General features: G+C 43.3%; 1 protein-coding gene across 1 annotated transcript; it reads left to right on the top strand.

Moving 5' to 3' along the window:
* Window positions 1–8: 8 nt before the first annotated feature.
* LOC140198076 (major histocompatibility complex class I-related gene protein-like) lies at window positions 9–27,603 on the top strand. The gene is made up of 7 exons (XM_072258950.1): window positions 9–192; window positions 11,606–11,869; window positions 13,906–14,181; window positions 18,907–19,182; window positions 24,475–24,603; window positions 25,878–25,904; window positions 26,669–27,603. Exons 1-7 carry the CDS (start codon window positions 141–143, stop codon window positions 26,752–26,754), a joined length of 1,110 nt encoding a protein of 369 aa, XP_072115051.1. The 5' UTR covers window positions 9–140; the 3' UTR covers window positions 26,755–27,603.
* The last annotated feature ends 391 nt before the right edge of the window (window positions 27,604–27,994 follow it).

Below are 27,994 nucleotides of genomic sequence, written 5' to 3'. Positions count from 1 at the left end.
AAGCTTAGTTTTTTTTTAACAGGCTTAGCACCGAGTACCCGGAAATGAAGCCGTAGAGTTGTGTGGATAAATCTGTCGGTTTTCATTATATTTTTTATATAATTTTATTCTGTGTTCCGACCGAGCATTAAGTTTGGGGAATGTTGCTGATAGTCTGTGCCCTGTGTCTTTCCATTCGTCCGGTTTGCCCAGGTAAGTGGTGATTTCATCAACCCAGCCTCCACTGTCGCCCCGGGAGACACTTCGTTGATAATTTTAGACTATGGTTAGGGTCTGAAAGGGGTGATATTTAATCCTTGCCCGATAAAGGACTCCAGTGAAGGATTCCTGTGTAACTTCCCTGACTAACAACAGGACGCATAATTACAGAACCGGGGAGGTAGTAAACGGGGAACAGACAACATTAAAATGATCCGTTTTAAATTGATTTCGGAACTACAGGAATAGGGGTGATCTGCACACCTCCAGTATGGCTGGGCTCTACTGTTGTTGAGCCATGGCCCATCAGACATGCAGCGCACAGTGTGCTCTTTGTGCCCCCTGTTGTCGAGGATTGTCCCTCTCTCTACTCTTTCCCGGAAGGGTGGAAGGGTGGAATCAACCTGGCTATCCCCCCGCCCCTCTAACTCTACAACTTTATGGAACTCCGTGTTTGGATCACTCCAGTCGACTTGCCTCAGGGCAAAATCATTAAAAAAAACTGTGGCTTGAAGGACTTGGGGGTGGTGCATCTGGTGGCATTGCTGTTTCGCTGCGCCGTCGGCCCAGGCTCAACGCTGACCTCCAGTGTTTGTACAATTTTTATTTTATCAGCCGAATCCACCCAAGTTGTTGATTCTGTCCCAGATCTAATGTCTCAACCCCCTGATAATTTTTCTGCTTCCTTTTAAGTTCTTCTCGTCTGCTGACCTCCGTCAGATGTTCAAAGTTCAAAGTAAAATTTATTACTGTATCAGAGTACGTACATGGCACCACATACAACCCGGAGATTCTTTTTCTAGGATCATACAGAGCAAATCTATAAAACTGTAACTGTAAACGGGATCAATGAACAACAAACTCTGCAAATACAAACATAAATAGATAGCAATAAATAAGGAGCATGAAATAACAAGTTTAAGAATCCTTAAAGTGAGATCATCTGTTGTGGGAACACCAGAGATAGAATGAGTATAGTTATCCCCTTTTGTTCAAGAGTCTGATGATTGAGGGGTAATAATGGTAGTAACTGTTCTTGAACTGGGTGGTGTGAGTCCTGAGGCACTTATACCTTCTACCTGATGGCAGCAGCCAGAAAAGAGCACGGCCTGGGTGGTGAGGATGATGTTGATAGAAGCAGCTTTTGTATGGCAATGTTTCATGATTTAGTGGGTTTTACTTGCAATGTAAAGGACCAAATCCACCTTTTGTAGATTTTCTGCTGAGGGGCATTGGTGTTCCCACTCCAGGCCATAATGCCGCCAGTCAGCACAATTTCCACCACATATCTATAGAAGTTTGCCAAGGTTTTTGATGACATGCTGAATCTTCGCAGACTCCTGAGGAAGTGCTTTCTTCGCAATAATGATGGTTCCAGGACAGGTCCCCTGATAAGGTGATTCACAGGAATTTAAAGTTACTGACGGTGTTCACCTCTGGTCCTCCATGATTGCTGGCTTGTGGACCTCTGGTTTCCCTCTCCTGAATTCCACAATCAGTGCTTTGGTACTGTTGACATTGAGTGAGAGGTTGTTGTTATTATACCACTCAGCCAAATTTTCAATCTCCCTCCTGTATGCAGATTCATCACCAGCTTTGATACAGCCCACAATAGTGGTATCATCAGCAAACTTGTATGTGGTATTGGAGCTATACCAAGATACAGTGGGAAACTTTGTTTTGTATGTTATCATTGTAGATAATTTCAAAACATAAGTACATCAAAGTAGAGCAAAGAGAAGAGGAATAAAAGAATGCAGATTATAGTATTACATTTTCAGAGAATAAGGTGCAAGTGCCATAACAAGGTAGGCTGTAAGGTTGATGGTTCAAATTTATTTTACTGCAGGTCTGTTCAAGAGCTTTATGACAGCTGGACCAAAGCAGTCCTTAAAGCAGCTGGTTCCTGTTTTCAAGTTTTGAATCCTCTCCCAGTAGGAGTGGGGAGAACCAAAAATGATTTGGGTGCAAAGGGTTTGTTGTCTTCTTTCCTGAGGTAGGGGGAAATGTAACCAGAGTGATGGACTGTGCTGTGTACTCAGCTCCCTGCAATTTAGAACATAGAACATTACGGGAGTAGATCCTGCGGCCTGCAATGTTGTGTGAAATAATTAAATTTGCAATTAAATGCCTTACTAAATTCATCCCTACTGTGTAAATAAACTTGCCTTGCACATCTCTTTTAAATTTACCCTCACTCCCATCTTAGATGTATGCCCTATAGTATTAGACGTTTTAACAATGAAGATACTGGGTGCTTTCTGTATCTATGCCCCTCATAATTTTATCAGAATCAGGTTTAATATCATGGGCATATGTCATGAAATTTGTTCTTTTGTGGCAGCAATACATTGCAATACATAATAAAAGAACTAAAAATTACAATAGTAAGTGTATAAGTATAAAATAAGTCACGGAAGAAGTTAGGGAAGAATGACTGTGGTAGTGTTTGTGGGCTGAGTGTCCATTCAGAAATCTGATGGCAGAGGAGAAGAAGCTGATCTGGAAACATTGGGTGTGTGCCTTCAGGCTGCTGTACCTCATCCTTGATGGTAGCCATGAGAAGAGGGCATGTGATGGCATAACGATGGATGCCGTCTCCTTGAGTCATCTCTCTTTGAAGGTATTCTGGATACAGGGGAGGCTGGTGACCACAGTGGAGCTGGCTGAGTTGACAACTTCCTGCAGCTTTTATCGATCCTGCGCAGTGGAGCCGCCATACCAGATGATGAGGCAACAGGTTAGAATGCTCTCCACGGTACATCTGTAGAAATTTGTGAGTGTCTCTGGTGACATACCAATGCCATCATTAAGCACGCCCATCAGCCATCACATGTCCTCTTCTCATTGTACAGAAGCCTGAAGGCACACACTCAATGATTGAGGAACAGCTTCTTCCCCTCTGTCATCCAATTTCTGAATGGATATTGAACCCACGAACACTATCTCACCACTTTTTTGTTTCTATTTTTGCACTACTTATTTAATATAACTATATACTGTATATATAAATTTGTATTGTAATCTGCAGCAAAGTTAACCAATTTCATGACACATGCCAGCAGTGTTAAACCTGATTTTGATTCTGATTCTCCCCAATGTCCCAATGAAATATAACCACTGTTCTGCCTTTGTAATTGCATCAATATTTTAGTCATAGGATAGATCCTCAAAGATGTTGACATTCAGGAACTTGAAACTGCTCGTCCCTTCCACTTCTAATCCCTCACAGAGAAATTGTGTTTGTTCCCTCAGTTTCCCCTCCAGAAGTTCACAGTTAGTTCCTTGGTCTTATTAGCCTCGAGTGCAAGTTTGTTACTGTGACACCACTCTACCGGCTGATCTGTCTCACTCCTATACACCTCCTCGTCACCAGCTGAAATTCTCCCAACAATATTTGTGTTGTCAGCATATTTATAGATGGGTTTGAGCTGTGCCTCAGCACACAATCATGGGTGAGAAGATGTTACTTCTGATCCTCACAGGAACTCAAGGATACAGATGCAGAAGGAGGTACAGAGGCCCAGGTTTTAGAACTTGTTGGTTAGAACTGATTGTGTTGAATGCTGAGCTGCAGTCAATTCCGAGCAGAGAGTCAGTGAGATTGCATCACTGTGGACATATTGCAGCAGGTCCAGGTCCTTGCAAAGGCAGGAGTTGATTCTGGCCATGACCAATCTCTCAAAGCACTGTATCACAGTAGGTGTGAGTGCCACTGGCTGATAGCTTTTGGGGCAGCTCACCCTGCTGTTCTTGAGCACTGGTATGATTGTCACCCTTTTGAAGCCGGTGTGAACCTCTGACTGCAGTAATGAGAGATTGAAAATGTCCTTGAATACTCCCATCAAATGGTTGGCACAAGTTTTCAGAACTCTACCAGGTACACCACCAGGTCCTGATGCCTTGTGAGAGTTCACCCTCTTGAAAGATGTTCTAACACCGATCTCCAAGACAGGGATCACAGGGTCATCAGATGCTGCAGGGATCCACACAGGTGTAATTTTATTCTTCTACTCAAAGCATGAATAAAAGCATTGATCTCATCTGGGAGTGAAATTCACAGCCATACATGATATTAGGTTTCACTTTTTTAGGAAGTAATGGTCTGCAAGCCCTACCAGATTCCATCTCCAATTCCATCTCTAACCACAATGGAAATTGGGGGTTTTTTCGCCCTTAAAATAGTCTTCCATAAGTCATACCTGGACATTTTTTTATAGTTATGGACACACCACAGCCGCTGCAACTCCAGAGAATAAAACAGCACAAGTTTGACCAACCCCTCCATACAACAGATGCCCTGTGATACAGGCAGCAGCTCAGTGAACCTCTACTGCACTCTCTCTAAACCTTTCTCATCCTTCTTGTAATGGGGCAGCCAGGACCGGATGAAATATTCCAAGTAACCAGAGTTTTATAAAGCTGCAACATAGCTTCCTGACTCTTGACCTCAGAAATTCCACTAATGAAGGCAAGCATGAATATACTTTACTTACCAACATATCAACCTGCGTTGCCCCTTTCTGGGAGCTATAGACATGGACCCCAACTCCCTCTGTACATCAATACTGCTGAGAGTCTTGCCATTAACAGTGTAATGACTCTTGTGGTCTTCGGCAGAGTGGTTACAATCTGTGATCACACACAAAATGCTGAAGGAACTCAGCAGGCCAGGCCACATCTATGGAAAAGAATACAGTCAATGTTTTGGGCCGAGACCCTTCAGCAGGACTGGAGTGAAAAAGCTGAGAATAGGGTTTAAAAAGTGGAGGGAGGGGAGAGAGAAACACAAGGTGATAGGTGAAAGTATAGAGCTGGGAATTTGATGGTGAAAGAGATACAGGGCTGGAGGAGGTGGAAGTAGGATAGATAAGGACAGAAGGCCATGGAAGAAACAAAAGGTGGCGGGGGGTGGGGGGAGGAGCACCAGAGGGAGGTAACAGGTGGGCAAGCAGATAAGGTGAGAGATGGAAAAGAGAAAGAGGATGGGGAATGGTGAAGGCGGGGCAGTACTGGAAGTTCGAGAAATCGATGTTCATGCCATCAGGTTGGAGGCCATGCAGATGGAATATAAGGTGTTGTTCCTCCAACCTAAGTGTAGCCTCATCATGAATTATGGGAATGGGAATGGGAAGTGGAATGAAAATGGGTGGCCACTGGGAGATCCTGCTTTCTCTGGCGCACAGAGCACAGGTACTCAGCGAAGCGGTCTCCCAATCTACGTCGGGTCACCAATATACAGAATTTCTCGACCTTCCAGTAATGCCCCCCCTTCCCCATCCCCCATCCCCCATCCCCCATCCCCCATCCCCCATCCCCTTTTCCCTCCTTCACCTTACCTCCTTGCCCACCCAGCGCCTCACTCTGGATCTCCTCCCCTTTTTTGTTTTCCTGTTGCTCACCATCTCTTTCACCAATTAACTTCCCAGATCTTTACTCTTCAGTTTTCACCTATCATCTTGTGTTTTTCTCCCTCCCCCCCGCCCACCTTTTAAATCTACTCCTCAGCTTTTTCTCGCCAGTCCAGCTGAAGGGTCTCGGGCCAAAACTTCGACTGTACTCTTTTTCATAGATGCTGCCTGGCCTGCTGAGTTCCTCCAGCATTTTGTGTGTGTTGCTCAGATTTCCAGCATCTGCAGATTTTCTCTTGTTTGTGTCTGAATAGCATGCAACTTTATAATAGCACAATTATTCAGCAAGGAGAACAGTACAACTATGAAGTGGAGCACTGCTCTGCTTGCTGAATCATTGTGCTGCTCTCGTGTTCATGGTATGAAGCTGTGGGAAATGGCTGATTGCATCAATAAAGAATCACCTATGACTCTATAACTTGTGGGGGAATTTCTTCACTCAGAGTGTGCTGTGGGCATGGAACAAGTTGACAGCAGAAGGTATATGTGCAATTTTGATTGTAGCATTAAAGAGAAACTTGGATTGGTACTGTATATCGATGAGAGGTATAGATGGTTATGGTCAGGGTGCTGTTTGATGGTCCTAGGCAAAAGACCAGGTTGGCATATACTGGATAGGCCAAATGGCCTGTTTCTGTGCTGTAGTGCTGTATGACTCTAAACCATCTCCCTTAACAGCTTCTGGAATTATATAGCACAGAAATTGCCTTCAGTTCACCATATACTTGTTGACTATTGAGTACCTTTGCATATAACTCCATTTACTAGCTTTTCATCTACAGCTTCTGTGCCTTAGTGCTTTAAATGCTCATCCAGATGCTTCAACATTGTGAGAGTCTCTGGTCCACCACCCCTCAGGCTGTTCATTCCAGAATCCAACCACCCTCTGGATACAAATTGTGTTCTCCAAATCCAGTCCCACCTTTTCTTTATACCTCAGCCCTTTGGTTTCCTACAGTCTGTTTTATTTGTGTAGCAGGTTTGTATCAGTTCTCCCCTGGCCTCGCTGCTGCTGCGGACAATGAATCCAGTCAGATTACACACGTCAGGAGTGCTAACGTGTACTCTTCTCTTTGCTGGATGTCAAAGCAGCCTGCCATCCACCACCCTGAACATTCATTCCTTACTTTACGAGTGGATGGCAGCTGCAGTTTGCACCATCTATGAAATCCATCACAGTTCCTCACCAAAAACTTGTGACCACCACCAGGAGGGTCAAAAGCTTAATTTGCATGGGAACACTACTCCCTGCAGGTTCCCCACGCCATCCAGAGTTGGAAATATATTGCCACTCCTGAATGTTCATTGGACATTAAGTCCTAGCATACAGCACCTCACTCCAATGGCTTATTGGTGGAACTTTCACCAGAAGGTCTCCAGCAGATCGACAAAGATGGTTCATCCTCACCTTCAATGGGGCAGTAATGAAGGGCCTATAAATAATGCCTCTCCAGCAGATGAGTAAAAGAAAATGTTCTCAGGGCCAAGGTGGATGCAGAGGCATTAAAGTGCTTTCCACTTTCCCTACACCCCACTTTATTCACATTGAGACGCACATTACAGAAACAGTCTGACCATCAAGCATTCATCTACACTAGTCCAAGATCCAAAACTCGGTTAGCTAGATGCCTGGTGGTCAGCCCACATTTTCCCACATTCCTGTCCAGGCAGTCTCAGGAAGGATGTGCAAACTCCACACACACACAGACACACACACACAGACACACACACACACACACACACACACACAGACACACACACACAGACACACACACACAGACACACACAGACACACACACACACACACACACACACACACAGACACACACACACAGACACACACACACAGACACACACACACACACACACACACACACAGCACTGGATGGCAAGGGGAGAACGTACAAACTCCTTACAGGCAGCAGTGGAAATTGAATTTGGATTGCTGGTACTGTAAAACGTTGTGTTAACCACCACGCCGCCCCTGGATCGTCCAATCCGGCACATAAAGTCGCAAAATAACATGAGCACAATCCCTGAGTGGCATGTGTGAAGACTGACAGGTTGGCATGAAGTGCGATGTGCATGTTTATGTAAGACATTATAATGTATAATGTTACTGTACCAGACAGTAATGCAGCTGATTAGGACACTCTTTTTGGTGCTCCGGTAGAAGGTGGTGAAAATGGGAGGGTGGGAGGAAATGTGGGGAAGGTGGGGAGATAGGAGATTGCCAGTCATGTGCACTCCAAGAAACTTGGTGCTTCTGACTCTCTCCATAAAGAAGCCATTATGTGTAGTATGAAGTTGTCAGCCTGCATCTTCTTGAAGTCGAACATTATCTCTTTTAGTCTTGTCAACATTGAGATTTATGTTGCTGTGTTTACACCTGTCCACAAGCTGCACTACCTCCTTCCTGCTGTTTCATCATTGCTGTTGATGAGGCCAACCACTTTTGCATTGTCTGCGAACCTAATGATGCAGTTAGAATGGATTTGGCAACGCAGTTGTGTGTTAGTGTAATGAACAGCAGTAGGTTGAAAGTACGGCCCTAGGGGCGTGCTAGTGCTATGTGTGATGGGATCAGAGACATTGCTGCCAACAGGGGCAGTGTGTGGTCTCTTCAGAGGAATGAAGCAGTGCAGACCAGCAGGTATAAGAGGAATAGGTAGAGTGGATAGCCAGCTCCTCTTCCCCAGGGCACCACTGCTCAATACAAGAGGACATGGCTTTAAGATAAGGGGTGGGAAGTTCAAGAGGGATATTAGAGGAAGTTTTTTTACTCAGAGAGTGGTTGGTGCGTGGAATGCACTGCCTGAGTCAGTGGTGGAGGCAAATACACTAGTGAAGTTTAAGTGACTACTAGACAGGTATATGGAGGAATTTAAGGTGGGGGATTATGTGGGAGGCAGGGTTTGAGGGTCGGCACAACATTGTGGGCTGAAGGGCCTGTACTGTGCTGTATTATTCTGTATGTTCTATGTTCATCAGAAACATCAAGGTCCAGTTACAGAGGCAAGTAGTGGGACCAAACATGGACAATTTTCCAACCAATATCTGGGGAATAATTGTATTGAAAACAGTACTGACATCAATCAACAGCATTTTGACACAATTGACACTCTCAGAGAGAATGGATAATCTCTGGAATTCCCTATGCAGGGGAAGCTGAATCATCTGGGATATTCAAAAAAAAAGAAAGCAGGCAAATTTTGAAATGAGAGGGTCATAGATTCATGGAGGACAGTAGCAGTCCCTTCAGACCATCACAAACATGCTAACTGTTGTGTCCTCATCTATAGCAGTTCTGTTTGCCAGCATTTAGTCCTTAGCCTTCTGTGCCTTTGCAATTCAAATCAACTCAAATCAAGTTTATTGTGATGTGCACAAATACAGCGAGGTACACATGCAGTGAAAAACTTGCTTGCAGCATCATCACAGGCTCACAATTGCAGAATATAATTTGTACATACAGGTAAGTTATATGTAAGCTATATGATGGTGAATAGAAATGAAAAAATGTGCAAAAAGGAGACATTATTCCAAAAAAAAAACACAATCAACAATAAAACCAGGATAGTTCTAGAGGTGGTCTGCACTGCTCCATTGCTGAGGTAGATTGGTGTCGTGCAGGTCAGTTCAAGGACCTCTTGGTTGTAGGAAAGTATCTGATCCTGAAGCTGATGATGTAGGACTTCAGGCTTCTGTACCTCCTGCCCAGTGGCAAAACCCAGAGGAGGGCATGACCAAGATTGAAAAGATGCTGCTGATAGATGCCATCTTCTTGGGGCAGAACCTCCTGTAGATGCTGTCAGTGGACGGGAGGGCTGTGTCCATTTTAGACCAAGCTATGTCCACTACTCCCTGCCATATCTTGTGTTCTTTAGCATTGGAATTGCCATACCAATCAAGAGGCCTCCAGTCAGAATACTTTATAGTACTTCTGTAGAAGTTTCTTCTCATTTTTGGTGCTATGGCAAATCTTAAGTTTCTCAGAAAGCAGAGATGTTGATGGACCTTTTTAATGATTTAATTTATGTGCCATGCCCATGAAACGTCACTGAGATGTTGGCAGCCAGGAATTTGAAGCTGATGACTCTCCACTCTCACCCACCCATGAGAACTAGCATGTTGTCTACTGAATTCAGACACTTTTATGTCTCTGAGATTACCTATCTGCTCCTCAAAGTGTGTTTTACAAATTGCAATCAAAGTTCAAAAATTCAAAGTAAATTTATTATCAAAGCATGACTATGTCACCATATACTACCCTGAGATTCACTTCCTTGCAGGCATTCACAGTAAAAGAAACACAATAATCAATGAAAAACTACACATATACAATTACAGACAAACAACTAATGTGTAGAAGAGACAAAATGTACAAATACAAAAGAAAAAAAGACAAACAATAATAATTAGCTGTGTACATACATCTATTGATGCTTCTGGACACATCTTCAGTGATGTTCCTGGAATCATCGGGTGTTTCGGGTCTTTCAACATCATACACCCTCCTCCAGGTGACCCAGCCGGGGCTGATCAGACCCCAGCTTGTGTCCAGATGGCTAGCTACTTATGACTCCATGGCTCCCCTCTTTTGAGCCACAGCCATCTTGAGGCCCTCTCTGCTGCATCGGTGGTACTGCGGATGGCTCTCCTCTTCCTCTCTCCCTCGATGCCCAAAATGCTGAAGGCTCTAACTAAAGAACATGCTATGAATCCCCTACAACCAACCTCTACTGGGAGACACCTCGCTCTCCATCCAGCCTGCTGACAGTTGCTGACCAGTCCTGCGTACTTGGAGAGCTTCCTTTCAAAGGCCTCCTCCAAGCTATCTTCCCATGGGACTGTCAGCTCCAGCAGTACCACTTGCTTAGTAGACTCAGACACTAGGACAATGTCTGGTCGCAGGGTGGTGGCTGCGATATGGTTGGGGAACTTCAGCTGCCCTTCGAGGTCCACCAACAGCTGCCAGTCCCTTGCAGAAGTCAGAATGCCTGCAGATGTCCTTTTGGCAGGTATTGGCTGCTCCCCAGCTCTGACAAAGGCAATGGTCTGCTTGGAGGGTCGGGACCTCTTCGCCCACTCAACCTCTGCGCTGACGGCTTCAGCGGTGGTCTTCAGGAACTGATCATGCCTCCACCTGTACCATCCCTCACCAAGTGCGCTTGCACAGCCGCTGAGGATGTGCTCCAGGGTTCCTCGCTTGGAGCACAGTGGCCACGCAGATGACTCTGCCTTTCCCCATGTGTGCAGGTTTGATGGGCTTGGAAGCACATCGTACACTGCATGGATGAGAAATTGGATGCAGTGTGGTTCGGCTTTCCAAAGATCAGCCCAGGTCACTTTCCTCGCAACCGCATTCTCCCATCTTGTCCAAGCTCCCTGCTGCTTCATTCCCACCGCCTTGCAGGCTCTCATCTCCTCCACTAAATAATACTGTGAAAACTAGATGTAGTCTTTGACAGTTAGTCCGTAGGTTATGGAATTGGTCCAGTGTTGAGGTAGTCTGAGGGTAATAACTTCCTGAACCTCACCTTCTGGGTGAAAACATTTCCCTCAATTCCCTCTCAACTTCCTCTCTCCTTAAGCCTACGCTGTCTACTTCAGATGTCTTTGTTATGGGGAAAAGGTTCTCATTATCTTCTCTATGTGTCTCATAATTTGACACACCTCTTTTGGATCCCTCCTCAACCTACTCTGCCTCGAGGAAAACAAACACAGTCTCTTCAGTCTTTCCTCATAAACCGAATACGCCATATTCTTTGCGCCCCTCCGGTGTGGTCACATGTATCCTGTAGTGCAATAATCAGAACTGTACGTGTTTCCCTTCCATCTGTCTGTTTTAGTGATTTTCTTCAAACACTAAGTTGAATATGTTCATTTTTTGAGCTTTGCACATCACTGATGACTAGCGGGGCAGGAGATGAGGAAGGAGAATCGCCATGATATGTGACCTCATTATGAAGTTGTGGTTGTTTTGTATTTGGCAGAGACACACAAACTGCAATATTTTTACACCTCGATGACCGGAAATGTGGATTTTCCTGAGTTTGTACACGTTGGACTTTTGGATGATGTCCAGATAACCTACTTTGACAACAGTATTATGGAGGACATTTCAAGACAGCCGTGGATGGAGAGAGAACTGGATGGTGACTACTGGACGAAGGAGACCCAGAGACTAATCAATCGGCACAAGCTGTCCATGGCCAACCTCCAGATAGCAATTCAACGAACCAAGAGAAACATGACAGGTGCGTGCATCATTATGCTTGTAAAGTGAATGGGCTTCACACTGTATGCAGACCCACATTGTTTTTATAGGAGCCATGTGTGAGGCTGATTGAAAATGTTCAGTCACTTCAGTTGAGATAGTAAATTGGATGTGACATTGGCTTCATTAGAGAAGCCAGAGATGTTTGCCTCTCTGACTGGAGGCCTGTGACTAGAGGTGTGCTGCAAGGGTCAGTGCTGCATCCATTGATTTTCATCTTTATTAATGATCTGGATGATGATGTGTTAAACTGGATCAGCAAATTTAAAGATGACCCCCAAGATTGGGAGCATAATGGACAGTGAGAAAGCCTATCAAAGCTTATGCAGGATTTGGACCAGCCGTGGTGCGGGTGGAGGGATGGGAGGAAAAGCTGAAAAGTGACAGATAAATTTAATGTAGACAAATGCGAGGTGTTGCACTTTGAGAGAACTAGGGTAGGACATACAGTACACAGTGAACAGTAGGGCACTAATGAGTGTGGTAGTACAGAGGGATTGTTAATACGTATCCATAATTCCTTGAATGTGGTGTTACAGGTAGATAAGGTCATAAAGAGAGATTTTGGCATATTAGATTTCATAAATCCAAGTATTGGGAACAGGAGTGGGGATGTTATTTGAAGTTGTATAGGAAATTGGTGAGGTCAAATTTGGGGTGTTGTGTGCAGTTCTGGTCACCTCCTGTACCTACAAGTAAGGTATTGATAATGTTGAAAGAGTGCAGAGAAAACTTATAAGGATGTTGTCGGGACTTGAGGACTTAAGTCATAAGGAACTGTTGAGCAGGTTAGGACTTTATTCCCTGGACCATAGGAGTATGAGCAGAGATTTGATAGAAATATACAAAATTATGAGTATTATAGATCGGGTACATATAAGCAGTGTTCTTCCATTGAGGTCGGGTGAGACTAGAACTAGATATCATAGGCTAAAGGTGAAAGATGAAGTACTCAGGTGAACATCGGTGGCTGCGAATGTGGAATGATCAGGTTTGATTTCAACATCAGAGAAGTTCAGATGAACACCTGGATGGCATGGTTATGGAGGGCTATGGTGCAGGTGTAGGTGCAGGTCGATGCGGCTATGCAGAACAATAGTTTGGCATAGACTAGGTGGGCCAAAGGGTGTTTTTCTGTGCTGTAGTGTTCAATGGGAGCGGACCACTATATTGGGAGAGCAACCCAATGGTGTATTGGAGAGAGGACAGTGACATGAAAATGGCGGGAAATGGTAAGTGGACAGGCACAATGGGTGTGCGATCCAGGCTACGTAATGGTGAGCAGATGGTAATGTTGGGAATGTAATGAATAGGAATGATGTCTGACTCAGAACGAGGAATGGCTGTGACTGCAAAGTTAGGACTAATGGGAGGGCAGTGATGAATTGACGTCTGTGTTGGAGGTAATAAGTGGATAATGATCAGTGATAGCTATGTATATGTGTAATGAGTGTGTAATGGTGAGTGGATGGGTGTGTAGAACTGTAATGAGTATGTAATAGTGAGTGGATGGCTGTGTGGGAGTGTATAGGTGGGTAATGATGAGTGATTGCAATCTGGGTATTTAAAGGGTGGGTAAAAGTGAGTAGATGGCTGTATTCAAGTGTAATGGGTGGGTAATGGCTGGATGGGACTGTTGTGAGTGGATGCCATATGAAAATATAATAAGGAGTGGATGGTTGTATGAGATTGAAAAGTGTGGGTAATGGTGAGTGATGGCCATGTGAGGATGTAATACGTTGGTAATAATGTGTATATGGCCATATGGCAATGTCATGGTGTAACAGTGAGTGGATGGCTGTGGGAGTGTAATGGTGAGTAGATGGCAGAGTGGGAGTGTAATGGTGAGTGGATGGCTGTGTGGAAGTGTAATGAGTGTGCAATAAGTAGTTATTGGACATTGAGTGTGTAATGTGGAACAATGGTGAATGGAGATCCATGCCCCTGGGTTCCACATTATCGTACGAGATGCAGGTGTGACCTGAGGCCAGATTTTGATTTCTCCTCCTTCTCCAGGGCTGAACTACCTGCAGTACACATCAAGCTGCCAGCTGAATGACGACCAAACGGTGAGCGGGGTCCGCCAGTTCGCCTTCAATGGCCAAGACCTAATCAGCTTTGACCTTGAGCATGCCACCTGGGTCACCACCTCTCCCATCGCGATCACCACGAAGGACAAGTGGAACAGTGACAACAGCAACAATCTCTACAAAAAGCATTACACAGAGAACATCTGTGTCGAGTGGCTCAAGAAATATCTTGAGTACGGAGCCCAGACACTGTCTCGCAAAGGTAGGTCAGGCTAAACATCTGCCATTCAACATCTGATCAGTTCCCTGCCAGCCACGTCCTCCCGCACGTTTCACGTTGCCCCCACTAATTCCATGGTGTTAGTTTGAACTGGAACCAATAGCTCGAGTCATGAGGAAATGCAGCAGGACTTTGTTTTTTAGGATCAGAATTAGGATCGGGTTCATTATCGCTGTTATACACTAGGTGGCCACTTAATTAGTGTAAGGAAAGAGTTAAATGTGATACCACCCAAACCACACCATGTGGCACCAACAATTCCAGTCACAGTCACTAAGATCATTTCTTTCCCGTTACGATGTTTTGTCTGAACAACTGAACCTCTTGACCATGTCTGCATGCTTTTGCTGTCACATGATTGGCTAATTAGATCTTTGCATTAACGAGCAGGTGTACAAGTGTACCTAATAATGTAGCCACTGTGTGTAATTTGTTGTTTTGTTACAGCAGTGCAGTGGGACACATAAAAAGTTATTATACATGAGGAATGAACTGAATAAACAGAGCAAAAAGACAATTAGTGAGATGTTCATTCGTTCATGAACTTTTCAGCAATCTGATGGCAGGGGGAATGAACCTGTTCTTAAAACAGGAAGGTGTGCTGGTCTGCAGGTATGATTAAAATATGGAGCCCTTAGACTCCTACTTCCACCTATCCTACTGGTGAATGTATGGTCTCTAGAAAATAAAATGAAGACCTCACAGCAAAATTGCAGTACCAGAGGGACATCAGGGTCTTCTGTGTACTTTGCTTCATGGAAGTATGGTTCATCCTACCTGTGGGCTTCACTATTCACCACAAGGACAGAATAGCTGAGACTTTTCATTGTGCTGCACAAACATGGCAGTCTCGTCTCAAACCTGCTCACCCAACATGGAACATCTAGTGGTCAAATTTTGTACGCTTTATTTATGAGGGTGTTTTCTGCTGTCATCCTGGTAGCGGTACACATTCAGCCTCTGGTTGCATCACTGTCTGATATGGTGGTGCCATTGCACAGGATCAGCAAAAGCCGCAGCAAGTTGCAAATCGAGCCAGCTCCAGCAGGGGCACTAGCCTCCCCAGCATCAAGGACATCTTCAAAGCACAATGCCTCAAAAAGCTGGCATCTATCAAAAAGGACCCCATCACCCAGGACATGCCCTCTTCTCATTGCTACTATCGTGGAGGCAGTACAGCAGCCTGAAGACACACACTTAAATGTTTCAGGAACAGATTCTTCCCCTCTGCCATCAGATTTCTGAATGGACAATGACCCATGTACACTCTCTTATTATATTTCTCCCCTTTTTTTGGCTCTCTTTTTGACCACTTATTTAATCTAACTTTTTATATATATTTATTATTGTAATTTATAGTTTGTGTTTACTATATATTGCATTGAACTGCTGCCACAATGACAAATTCCACAACATATATGCCAGTGATATAAAACCTGATTCTGAATGCACTGCCAGACCTGATTGGAGATCCACAGCTCTAGAAACAAGGGAGTGTCTATGACACGTCATCAGTGTTCATTTATTCTGTGAGTAAATTACAAGAGAGTTGTGGAGGCTTTGGAGAGGGTGCAGAACAGGTTCACCAGGACACTGTCGGATTGGAGTACAAGAGCTATAAGAAGGGTTTGGATAAACTAGGGCTGTTTTCTCTGGATTATCAAAGGCTGAAGGGAGACCTGACCGAAGTTTCTAAAATTACCACAGACATCTTATCCCCGGGCATGCCTATCTGATGCCATGTGCCTGCTGCATGGAAGCTTCTCAATGCACCGGTGCATACATGTCCTTGTCTACATGACAGTAAACTCAACTTCAACTTTGACTTTGAGGTATTTAAGGTGAGAGGGGTAAAGGGCACAGGACAGTGTATGGAAAATGTCTTTTTACAAAGATGGTAGTAGATGCCTGGAACGGGCTGCCAGTGGTGGAAGCAGATAAAGGTCTGGTGTTTAAAAGACCGTGAGAGAAATGAATATGCAGGGAACGTCGGGATGTGGATCTTATATTCAGTGCAGATATTGTTGGCCAAAGGACCTGATCCCGTACTGTACTGTTCTACAAGTATGATTCTGAATACATGCTGCTTGGAAAGTATTAGGTGGTGTAGTTCACAAAATAAGATCTATCTTCAATCATTACAAGTGCTTTCCTATTGGCCAACTTTGATGTAAGTTATTATTAAGCATGCAATAAATTATTCATAAATCCCTACTGCAAAGAAGCAGGCCATTCAGCCCAACATGCCTGTGCTGGCTCTATGAGTGAGATATCCAATTAGTTACGCTCTTTTTCCATGGACTGCAATTTTTTTGTTACTTGGTGGCGTAAATCTTGGTCTAACAATCAAGTTGAGCAACAGTGAGATCTGGTGAGTGGTCACCATTGGCAGATCTTATGAGATCCATTTGTAACTGTATTGGTTGGTGTCTCCTTTCCAACTACAGCACTGTTTGTATCCTTTCCATCGCTTTGTTGATGATCAAGAGTGGACTAATGGAGTAGTAAGTGGTTGGCTTTGTTTGGCCCTGCTTTGGAGAACAGGAGGCTCCTGGGGAATGATCCATATTGTTTGGCGGCTCTGGGTATGTTCTCACTGAGTTTCGAAGAATGAGGGGAAATCTCATTGAAACCTGTCTAATATTGAAAGGCCCAGATAGAGAGGACGTGGAAAGATGTTTCCTATAGTGGGCAAGTCCAGGGCCAGAGGGCACAGACTCAGAATACAAGGATGCACCTCCAGATTAGAAGAAGGATGAGGAGGAACTTCTTTTGAGGAATTCATTGCCGCAACAGATGTATAGCCAAGACATTCGGTATACTTAAAGTGCTGCTGGTTCTTGATTAGTAAGGGTTTCAAAGGTTATAGCGAGACAGTAAGAGAATGGGGGTAATAAATCAGCCATGATGGAATGGTGGAGCGGACTCAATAGGCTAATTCTGCTAATATGTCTTATGGTCTTACAGTCGTATTGTTGGGTAGATACCAGTGATGTTAGCTGGACTGGAACAACTTGGCCAAGGACACGACAAGTTCTGGAGACGCAGGTCTTCAGTACTGCTGTTGAAGTGTCATCTGGGCACACAGCATTTGCTATATCGTCATATTAGTTAGTGGTTTATGTCTGGTTATAGCACCATTTCACAATATATTGTAAGATCATGCACATTACAACAAGTGGTGCTGTTGGTTGCTGAACCTATCAGTAAATATTTGGCAGCTTTTGCTTAGGCAGTGACTGTGTTGCCTGTAATCTAGCCAGTCATTGGTGAAAACCTGCCCGTGGGACCAGGCCTCATAACCTTGGCTGGAGTATACTTGAACAGGTACACCTACTTGTTAATACAAACATCTAATCAGCCAATCATGTGGCAGGAACTCAATACATAAAAGCATAGAGACATGGTCAAAACATTTAATTGTTGTTCAGACCAAATATCAGAATGCGAAATAAATGTGATCTAAGTAACTTTGACCATGGAATGATTGTTGGTGCCAGATGAGGTGCTCATCTCCTAGGATATTCATGCACAACAGTCTCTAGAATTTACTGAGAATCATGCAAAAAAACAAAAAAACTAATTCCAGTGAGAAGCAGTTCTGTGGGCAAACACACCTCGTTAATAAGAGAGGAGAATGGCCCAACTGGTTAAAGCTGACGAGAAGGTGTCAGTAACTCAAATATCTGCATGTTAGGACTTAGCGTGCAGAACAGCATCCTGAATGCACAGCACATCAAAGTTAGAAATGGACAAACTGCAGCAGCAGAAGACCCCACTGGGTTCCACTCCTATGGACACTTTATTAGGAACACTTCTTTACCTGATAAATTGACCATTGAGTATAGAAAAGCTATTTTATTCTCCCCATGTTCCTATCAATTATCTCCATCCTTCACCACAATCCTGATTCTATCGCTCGTGTAATTACTGAGGGCAATTCACAGTGGATAATATAGATGACTTTCCCACCAGTATGCATGACTTTGGGATGTAGGAGAAAACCAGAGCAACCAAGAAAATTCCCCAAACCCACACAGTCACAGTGAGCACATGCAAACTCCATAAACACAGTGCTGGAGGTCAGGAGCAAACTAGTTCTTTGGAGCAGTGAGGCAGCGGCTCTTGTCAGCTCTGTTCCCGTCTGTCTCTCTCGCTCCCTCTCAATCACTCGCTCTCTATTGCTTTCTCTCTCCCTCTCAATTGCTTGCTCACACTCTGTATCACTTGCGTTCTCTCTCTTTTGTGGTCGCTTTCTCTCTCTACCACTCTTTAATGCTCTCCCTGTCTTTCCAATGCTCTTTCTCTCTCTACCACTCTTTAATGCGCTCCCTGTCTTTCCAATGCTCTCTATCAATCTCTCACTCTCAATCACTCCCTTTCTTGATCACCTCGCCCCCTCTCACTCGATTGCTTTCTTGCCCTCTCTTGATTGCTCCCTATCATGCCCACTCCGTCTCTGGCATTGTTTTCCCCTCCCCCTCCCTCTCCCACTCTCCCGCACGTGCACACTCCCACGCACACACACTCACACACTCCCACACTCATACTCCTACACTCCCACACTCTCACACTCCCACGCTCCCACACTCTCACACTCATGCTCCACACTCTCACACTCACACTCACTCAGCGCTTACAGTACATCGGGCCAAAGGACCTGTCTGCAAGCTGTGTATCTCTAACACTAACTGTCTTCTCCCACAGCTGTCCCAGATGTGATGGTCTACTCCAAGATGACTCCAGATGGGGAAGGCCTCATTCTCCATTGCCTGGCCACTGGCTTTTACCCACAGGCCATCACTGTGACCTGGTTTAGGGATGGCCAACCTCTTCCCCCACATGCAAACTCTAGCATTTTACCCAACCATGACAACACCTACCAGATAAAGGTGTCCTTGCTGTTAGAGCCTACGGAGAGACGGCAACATGTCTGTCATGTGCAGCACAGCAGCAGGCCGAAAGGAGTGGATTTCACCTGGGGTAAGACATGGATGAGTAATGAGTAAATCATGGGGTGAAAGGGTGGAGAAGGTATTGTGGGGTGTGTGGGTGTAAGATATCAGTATTTGTATTGGTTTATTATTGTCATGTAGAATCATAGAGCATTACAGGGCAGAAACAGGCCATTCAGCCCTGCTTGTCCATGCCAGCCTACTCTTCTGCCTAGTCCTATCTACCTGCACCCCCCAGATCATGGCCTTCCATATTCATCCATCCATATACCTATCTAAATTTCTCTCACATGTTACAATTGAACGTCCATCTAACACTTCCACTCGCAGCTCGTTCCACATTCGCCCCATCCTCAGAGTGAAGAAGTTCCCCCTCTGATTCCCAGTACATGTACCAAAATATAGTGAAAACCACTCAGTTTGTGTGCCCTTCAGAAAGATCATTCTATACATAAGCACATCAAGGTAGTTAAAAGAAAACAATGTTGAATATAGAGTTACAGTAACATAGAAAGTGCAGTGCAGATAGCCAATACGATGCAACGGCAACGTTGATGTAGATTGCGAGGTCGAGATTTCGTCTGCAAGCATAAAAGAGGACTACTTTTCAGGGATCTGATAGAAGCTATTCTTGATCCTGGTCACATATGCTTTCAGGCTTTTATATCTTCTGCTCAGTGGGAGGAGGGATAACAGAAAATATCTTGGGTCGGGGGGGGGTGGAGAAGAGAAAACTGACTGGTGGGGGATGGGTCCTTGCTTATGTTGCCCACTTTCCTGAGGCAGCGAAAAGTGTGGCAGAGTCAATGGAATTGAGGCTGGGCTCTATTCACAACTTTTGCAGTTTCTTGTGGTCTTGGGTAGCCAATTGCCAAAACAAGCTGTGATGTATCCAGATATGGTGCATCAATTAAAAATTGGTGAGGATCAATGGGGACAGGCTGAATTTTCATGGTCTCTGAGATGCTTATTTATTTTTTTCATAAGCGTTGCTTCCTCAGAATTTTTTTTGTTTATGCTTGAAACTGAACACAAATACAATTTCAGACTACTTGTATCACAGAGGAATTTGGAGAAACTGGAAATTAACTTTTATTGAATGTAATGTGTTAAATTGCATCATGGTGCTGTCACTTTGCAGTAGTTCAATTTGCTGATGATTTTCATCTGATCTCAGTGTCTGAGACTTTGCGTTAAGTGTCCAGCAATAATCAGCCAGCACTGATGGATTCCAGTTCCCTGATATGATTTCTCCATGTCCACAATATCCTACTGAAGCCTTTCAACACGCTCCTCACTGACAATGCCAAGATTTGCTGGGAAGAAGTCTAAATGGGAATGCAGGAAGTGAACCTTTAGTGACATGTTGCACTTCATGGTTTCATCTGCTTGGGACATCTTGTTAACCAGCTGCGCGTAGTTTGGTGCTCTGTAGTTCCCAAGAAAAAATTCAACAACATTCTTGAATGACTTCCATGCAATTTCCTCCATTTCCACTGAAGTTCTTTAAATTTCCTGTCATTGATGACCTGTTTGATTTGTGGGCCAACAGAAATTCCTTCCTTAATCTGGGCCTTAGTTATTCTGACTTGGATTATGAATTGAAATAACCAATATGGGCAATCTCAAAAAAATGGTGCGTGATAGGGAAATTTCATGGTGATTTTCATAATTAGCAGCCTGAAATCCATAAGATACACCCAAAAGTATTCAGGAAGCAAAATCTTTGTTGTCCAGTGTTATTTATTTATTATTATTAATGTTTTTGTTTTATTTTCTTTGTCCACTTTGTGTGCAGATTTTCATTGATCCAATTACGTTTCTCTGTACATACTGTGAATGTGTACAAGAAAATGAATCTCAGGGTGGTATATGGTGACATATATGATTTTAATAATAAATTTGCTTTGAACTTTTTAAAACTTTGAGATGCAGAGGCACTGGTGTGCTTTTTCGGCTGTGGTGGTAAAGTACCTGGATCTGGCCAGATTGTTGGAGACGTTTGCACTGAGGAATTTGAAGCTCTCAACCATCTGCCAGGAGTTTTCAAGTGCCAAGACCACTGCCATACTGAGACTGGGTAGTTTTTGATAGAGTTGAATGGATATATTTATTCAATACCCTTGAGAAATTTAATTTGAGTCCGATATTCATTTCCTGGATTAAACTGATATATTTTACCCCTTTGGCCTCGGTATTTACTAACAATCAAAGATCCCCTTTTTTTCATTTATTCTGTGGTACTAGGCAGGGTTGCCCTCTTAGTCCACTACTATTTGATATTGCCTTGGAACCACTAGCTATTGCCATTCGTTCCTCTCCTAATATATTTGGTATTACCCGTGGAAATGAGACTCATAAATTATCACTATATGCAGATGATCTACTATTACATACTTCTAACCCAGGAAAATCTATTCCAGCAGTATTAACTTTGCTTGCTCAGTTTAGTAGTTTTTCTGGTTATAAACAGAACCTAGGTAAGTGTGAACTCCTTCCATTAAATATGCAGGTTCCCATTTATAGAAACTGTCCATTTAGAGTGATTACTAACTATTTTACTTATTTGGGAGTTAAAATTACTAAGAGACATAAGGATCTATTCAATTTCAACCTTTTACCATTAATTAATCAGGTTAAACAACTGATTACTAAATGGTCCCCTTTGTCTCCATCACTGATTGGCCGTATTAATGCTATTAAAATGATGATTTTATCCAAATTTTTATATTTATTTCAAGCGATACCGATTTTTATTCCTAAATCTTTTTTTGATACTATTGACTTTAAAATTTCCTCTTATATATGGCAAACTAGAAATCCCAGATTAAGTAAAAAATACTTACAGAAATCTAAGAAAGAGGGTGGTTTGGCATTGCCTATCCTAAGATTTTACTACTGGGCAATTAATATCCGATACTTAATATTTTGGACACAAGATTAGAATATAACTCCACGACCATATTGGGTAAACCTTGAAGGCCATTCTGTACAAGGGTTTTCTTTAGCTTCCATTTTAGGAACTTCGCTGCCTTTTGCACTATCTAAATTGAATAAATAAATTTTCAACCCTATAGTTAAACAAACATAGTGAATATGGTTTCAATTTTGTAAATTTTTTGGCCTGAATGAATTTATGTTATCAAGCCCTATTATATCTAATTTCTTTTTCCAACCCTCGGTAATGGATCAAGCCTTTCTGATATGGAAAATGAAAGATATAATATGTTTTCGTGATCTATTTCTGGATAACTGCTTTACGTCTTTTGAGCAGTTATCTGAGAAATTTGATTGGCCTAGATCCCATTTTTTTAGATACCTACAAATAAGAAATTTTAAAAATACCACGTTGCCTACCTTTCTGACTTCAAATCATTCTGGCATTCTTGATAAAATTTTAGGTTTTAATCCTTTGCAGAAGGGATTAATAGCAATAATTTATGATATAATTATTAAATTACAGCCAGATATATCTGATAAAATCAAAAATGAATGGGAAAGGGAGCTTCAACTTTCCCTACCTATAGAGAAATTGGAAAAAAAATTTCAATTAGTTAGTACTTCTTCTATATGTGCTAAACATACATTAATACAATTTAAAGTAGTACTCAGAGCTCATATGTCCAAAGATAAACTAGCTCATTTTTATTCCCACAGAGCCCTACTTGTGATAGATGTCACTCTGAAGTGGCTACTTTAACTCATATGTTTTGGTCCTGTCCTCTTTTGGAAAAATATTGGAAAGACATTTTTGATATTATTTCAACAGTTCTATGCTTTGATTTAAAACCCCATCCGATTACGGCAATCTTTGGATTGCCAATGGTAGAACATAGATCTTTGTCTTCTTCAGCCTGTCGAATGATAGCTTTTGTTACTTTAATGGTGAGAAGATCTATTTTGTTGAACTGGAAGGAAACTAACCCTCCAACTACATTCCAATGGTTTTCTCAAACCATATTAAGTTTAAATTTAGAAAAAATTAGAAGTGATATTTTTGACCCTTCGGTTAAATTTGAAGAAACTTGGAAACCTTTTATGCAACATTTTCATATGATGTAATCTGACCTTTCCGAATCTTTTTTCTAAACTTAAATTATATGAGAGGAGAGGAGTTGAAGACATTAGTGAACATGTCTGATACAAGCTGTTGGTCTAGCCCTGTTTTGCTTTTTTTGGGTTTTTTTTCTCTTTTTCTTTTGGGTTTTTTTTTGTTTATATATATTTTTTTTCTTTTTATTTCTTTTTTTAATGATTAATCTCATTATGAGTTTGAAAGTCTTTTATATCTATGATACTTAAAATTCATTTTATATATGCTGATGAACATTATCCCAATCTCTTTGTACCAACTTTGTTATTGAGTTTATAATTTTGAAAAATTAATAAAAAGATTTAAAAAGAAAGAAAAGAGACTGGGTAGTAAGGTCAGGGGTCAGGTATGTGTGGGCAGGTATGGAGATCAGGATGGTAGGTTGCTTCTCCTTATGATCTGTTCGAAGATGTCCCTGAACTGCTAGATAACAGGCTTGCAAGGGAAGGCACAGTGGTACTGATGATGGTGCTGCTTCCCAACAGCACCAGATGTATCACAGTCTATCATAGACAAAGCCCTTTCCACCATTGAGCACATCTACAAGGAGAGCTTCCACAAGAAAGCAGAATCTATCATCAAGGACCCCCCCCCTCCACCCCCCTCCTCCCTTCAGGTCATGCTCTCTTCTCACTGCTATCATTGGGGAGGAGGTATAGGAGCTATTGGTCCCAAACCAACAGGGACAGGATCAGTTATTCCCTACACCATCAGGCTATTGAACCAGCATGGTTAACTTCAATCACCTGAACTCTGAACTATTTCTACAACCTATGGTCTCACTTCCAAGGACTGTAGAGCTCATGTTCTCATTACTCTTTACTTGCTTTTTTTATTTTTACCGTTGCCTTCTTTTACACATTGGCTGTTCGCCACTCTTTGTGTGTAGCTTTTCATTGACTGTACTGTATTTCTATGTTTTACTGTGAATGCCTGCAGGAACTTGTATCTCAATGTAGTATATTGTGTCTCTAGGTAGAATATGTATACTCTGATAATAAATTTACTTTGAACTTTCACTCAAACCTGTCCTAACAGTCTGTGCGGAGAGGCACTGGCCAGAATGTCCTTCCTTTGACCTGATATGGAATGGCCTTAATCTATGCTGCAATTATTCTACTATTTGTAAGGAATAGGGGGAGCCTTGTGTAAGGCATGGGAAAAGTGCAGGTGGACTGATGCTCACTGCACAGTGATCTGGTAACAATTCTCTCCTTGCTTCATTAGAGCCAGACAGTGGAGTAACTATATGGCTGATTATCCTCAACCTGCTGGTAGTTATCAGTGCTGTGGGAGCTGTTTGCATCTGGCTGATGTACAGTAAAGGAGTGATAAAATGCATCTGCTCAAGCAGAGGTAAGACTGAGTGGTGTACTTCAGTTTTCATGCCAAGCTCATGAATGGGTCGCTCACAGTTGCAAGGTTTGATTCACCCGAAGCACCTCTTGGCCTATGTGCTGAGATGTCAGCAGTGAAATTGTAGGCTGCAGAACTGAACAGAGATCAGGCAGAGATGATGATCAATAGTCTATCACGAGGGACAGGCCATTCATTCTCCAAATCCCGACTAACCATCAAGCACTCTCTTATTTCCTTTTCTAGCAGCACATCCTCATTTTCTTTACAAAAATAAATTTATTTCAAGAACCACAATGCTACAACTCTGCAACAAAACACTAAGCAACAACAATTGATGAAGACCAATTAAATTAAAATATTCACATCCTCGTCTAGAATGCAATGTATGCCCTGTGGGGACATATGTTTCTGGACTAACTAGATGGTGCCCGTGGGCATTGCATCTTATTTCTGCATGGATACCTGGGTGTGAATGTACCCCTGGTGGATTGCCAGGCAGGCAGCCCGGATGGAGCCCTCAGCTACCTGCCTCCAGGATCCTGTGATATTTAACTTGGCCAACCCAAGGAACAAGTTAACCAGGCATCCTCTTCCTGTCCTGTGTCCCCCTGCACTAGCTGACCAAATACAAAGAGGGTGGAGCTTAAATCCAACCAGAAGGCGAGGAGAAGCTCCCTCAGATATGTGAATTGGGACTGCAGCTACACACAGTCTATGTGCATGTGGACATTGTGCCTTCCAGCCCAAAGAAGCAACAAGTGGCTGGGAGATCTGTGTACAGTCTCATAAACTTATTGCAAGAAAGTGTTGTGCAGCACTCCTCCTTTTCCCCATCCGGGGGCCCTGTGCTGGCTCTTGCTCTCCATCCTGTCTGACGGCCCAGTGCTCCCTCTGGCCCCTGTCCAGTGGCCCAGCGTTCCCTCTCGTCCCTGTCCAGTGGCCTGGTGCTGGCTCTCGCCCCCGTCCAACAGCCAGGCACTCCCTCTCACCCCTGTCCGGCGGCCCGGTGCTCCCTCTCGCATCCGTCGGATGGCCCAGCCTCCCTTATCCTCTGACCATCTGCTCTGGATATGATTAGTCCTCAAGGATGCCTTCTTGTAAATTGTGACCAAAGGCATTTCACGAACCATACCGCATTGATGTGACATTGTTGTTGAGCTACCTTTGGTCACTCTTAAATGAAAATGTTTTAAGAAGTTCAAAAGAAGCCTCTGAAATATTTTGTTGGTGGTATTTCTCAACAGCTAATGTGTGCATCTTTCTTTGTTTAGAATCCACGGGGACGATATTTAAATCAGGTCAGTATCAAAATGCCAATATGCTGTACTCTGTAGGGTATTGCCAGTATGGGTGTGGCATCCCATTGTATGTGATTCAAGATTCTATCCCGTTACTTTTCCTGCCAGCTGTATACCACAGATGGAATAACAGGAAACTTTACAGTCTTTGTATTAAGATCATCCCCTACTCCAATGTCTGAAATACCACACTCAAGGGAGATATTGCTAATTTCATTCTCAAATCCCACAGGAACAAATCGTGGCTCAAAAGAGGGGAGCCATGGAGTCATAAGTAGCTAGCCATCTGGACACAAGCTGGGGTCTGATCATCCCTGGCTGGGTCACCTGGAGGAGGGTGTATGATGTTGAAAGTCCCGAAACACCCGATGATTCCAGGAACATCACTGAGGTTGTGTCCAGAGGCATCAGCAGATGTATGTACACAGCTTATGAACACCGCGGCAAATAACATGGTTTTAATGCACAGGGACCAAGGATAAGCATGAAGTGTTTAGAATCACAGGGTAATTCAGCATGGATATAGGGCCTTTGTCGCATTGTGTCCATGCAACCATGGTGCCCACTCAACTAGCTCCAATTTCATGCCATCAGCCTAATCCCCCCAAGCCCTACACCTCTTGTGGGACAGTGGCCCTGTGTAGACTTTGTGTGTATGCGTAACAACAGCATGTAGGATTATTTAGGATTATTTCTTACCATCAAGAGTTTTTATTATAAACTTTGTCCAGAATCTTCACTCATCTTGTGACTTTCTGTTATAGATGCTAGTAGCGAACAATCAACACAAATGATACCAACACAAGAAGCAGACTGCAGTGGTGAGAAAGGGAAAGTGCTTGTGTCGTGAAGCGTCTGATCAGAGACTCCGCTTAAGTTGCGCTGGTTGACTGGCAGTGTGTAATCAGGAAGAGGAATGAATTACAGAACACAAAGATTAATTCTGAATTAGATTTACTATTTGCTCACCTTTTATGTTCGAAGGTCAGAAGTGTCCAGCTGTGATCATAGTCTCAAAACATGGAAGCCCATCAAGTGCCCATTTACACAACAACCTCCTCAATATTCTCCCACATTCCCATCAACTACCCCTGGATTCCACCACTCAATTTATTTACCCTTCCCACACCCCTGCAACTTCCCCTCAAATTCTACAATTTACCTATGCACTGGAGACAATTTATTCTGGCCAATAAACCTACAAGCCCAGGTATCTTCAAGATGTGGAGGAAAACTGGAGCACCCAGTGGAAACCCAGCCAGTCACAGGAAGACTATGCAACCTGCACACAGACTGTGCCAAGTGACTCCATCAACCTGATGTCTCAGGATATAGAGATCTGACCGACCAAATGACCCTGTGCTATAATGGCCCTGGGTTCATTGCTCTGACATTTTATCCAGAGTCCACTTCCAGCAATTCAGGAAGATAGAAAACTTACAGCACAATACAGGCCCTTCGGCCCACAATGCTGTGCTGGATTAGCTGGAAGAGACTGATTAGCATCGTCTCTTAAAAAAGAACATTGTTATGTCAGGTTTGAGCTGCAACAGACCTGTAAATCTAAATGCTAATTTTATGGTGCATTGTCTGGGTTACCATTATGGTCCATGCCTTTGTAATATTATATGTGCTGTAAATATTTTTACCACAGTTTTGTGACAAATACCAATAAAACCTGTGAATGAAAGAGCTCAGACATGACTGCTCTCCTGCACCATTCCTTTCCTTCAGGTGCTCCCTTGCTACTCCAGCTGTTTGTTTTGTCCATGAACCTGCGGCTTTTGTGTGGGAAAAGCAGTGAAATAAAATCAGAAAATTTTGTAAACACCCAGTAGGCCAGCTAGTGTCTGTGGAGAGAGAAACACCATAATGTTTTGGGTCTCAGATCCTTCAGTGGAATGTGAAAAGAGAGAAAGAAACAAGTTAAAGGCAGAGAAGGTGGGGTAGGGTGGGATGTTATAGAGTCATTGACTATGCTGCATAATGGGATTAATAGAGACAGGCACACTGGTCAGCATAGACACAGAGGGCCGAGTGGCCTGTTCCCAAGCTGTGTGACTCTATAACATCCCACCCTACCCCACCTT

This window comes from Mobula birostris, chromosome 5, assembly GCF_030028105.1.
Source record: "Mobula birostris isolate sMobBir1 chromosome 5, sMobBir1.hap1, whole genome shotgun sequence".
Lineage (NCBI taxonomy): Eukaryota > Metazoa > Chordata > Chondrichthyes > Myliobatiformes > Myliobatidae > Mobula > Mobula birostris.
This window is presented reverse-complemented; position numbering and strand designations above follow the sequence as displayed.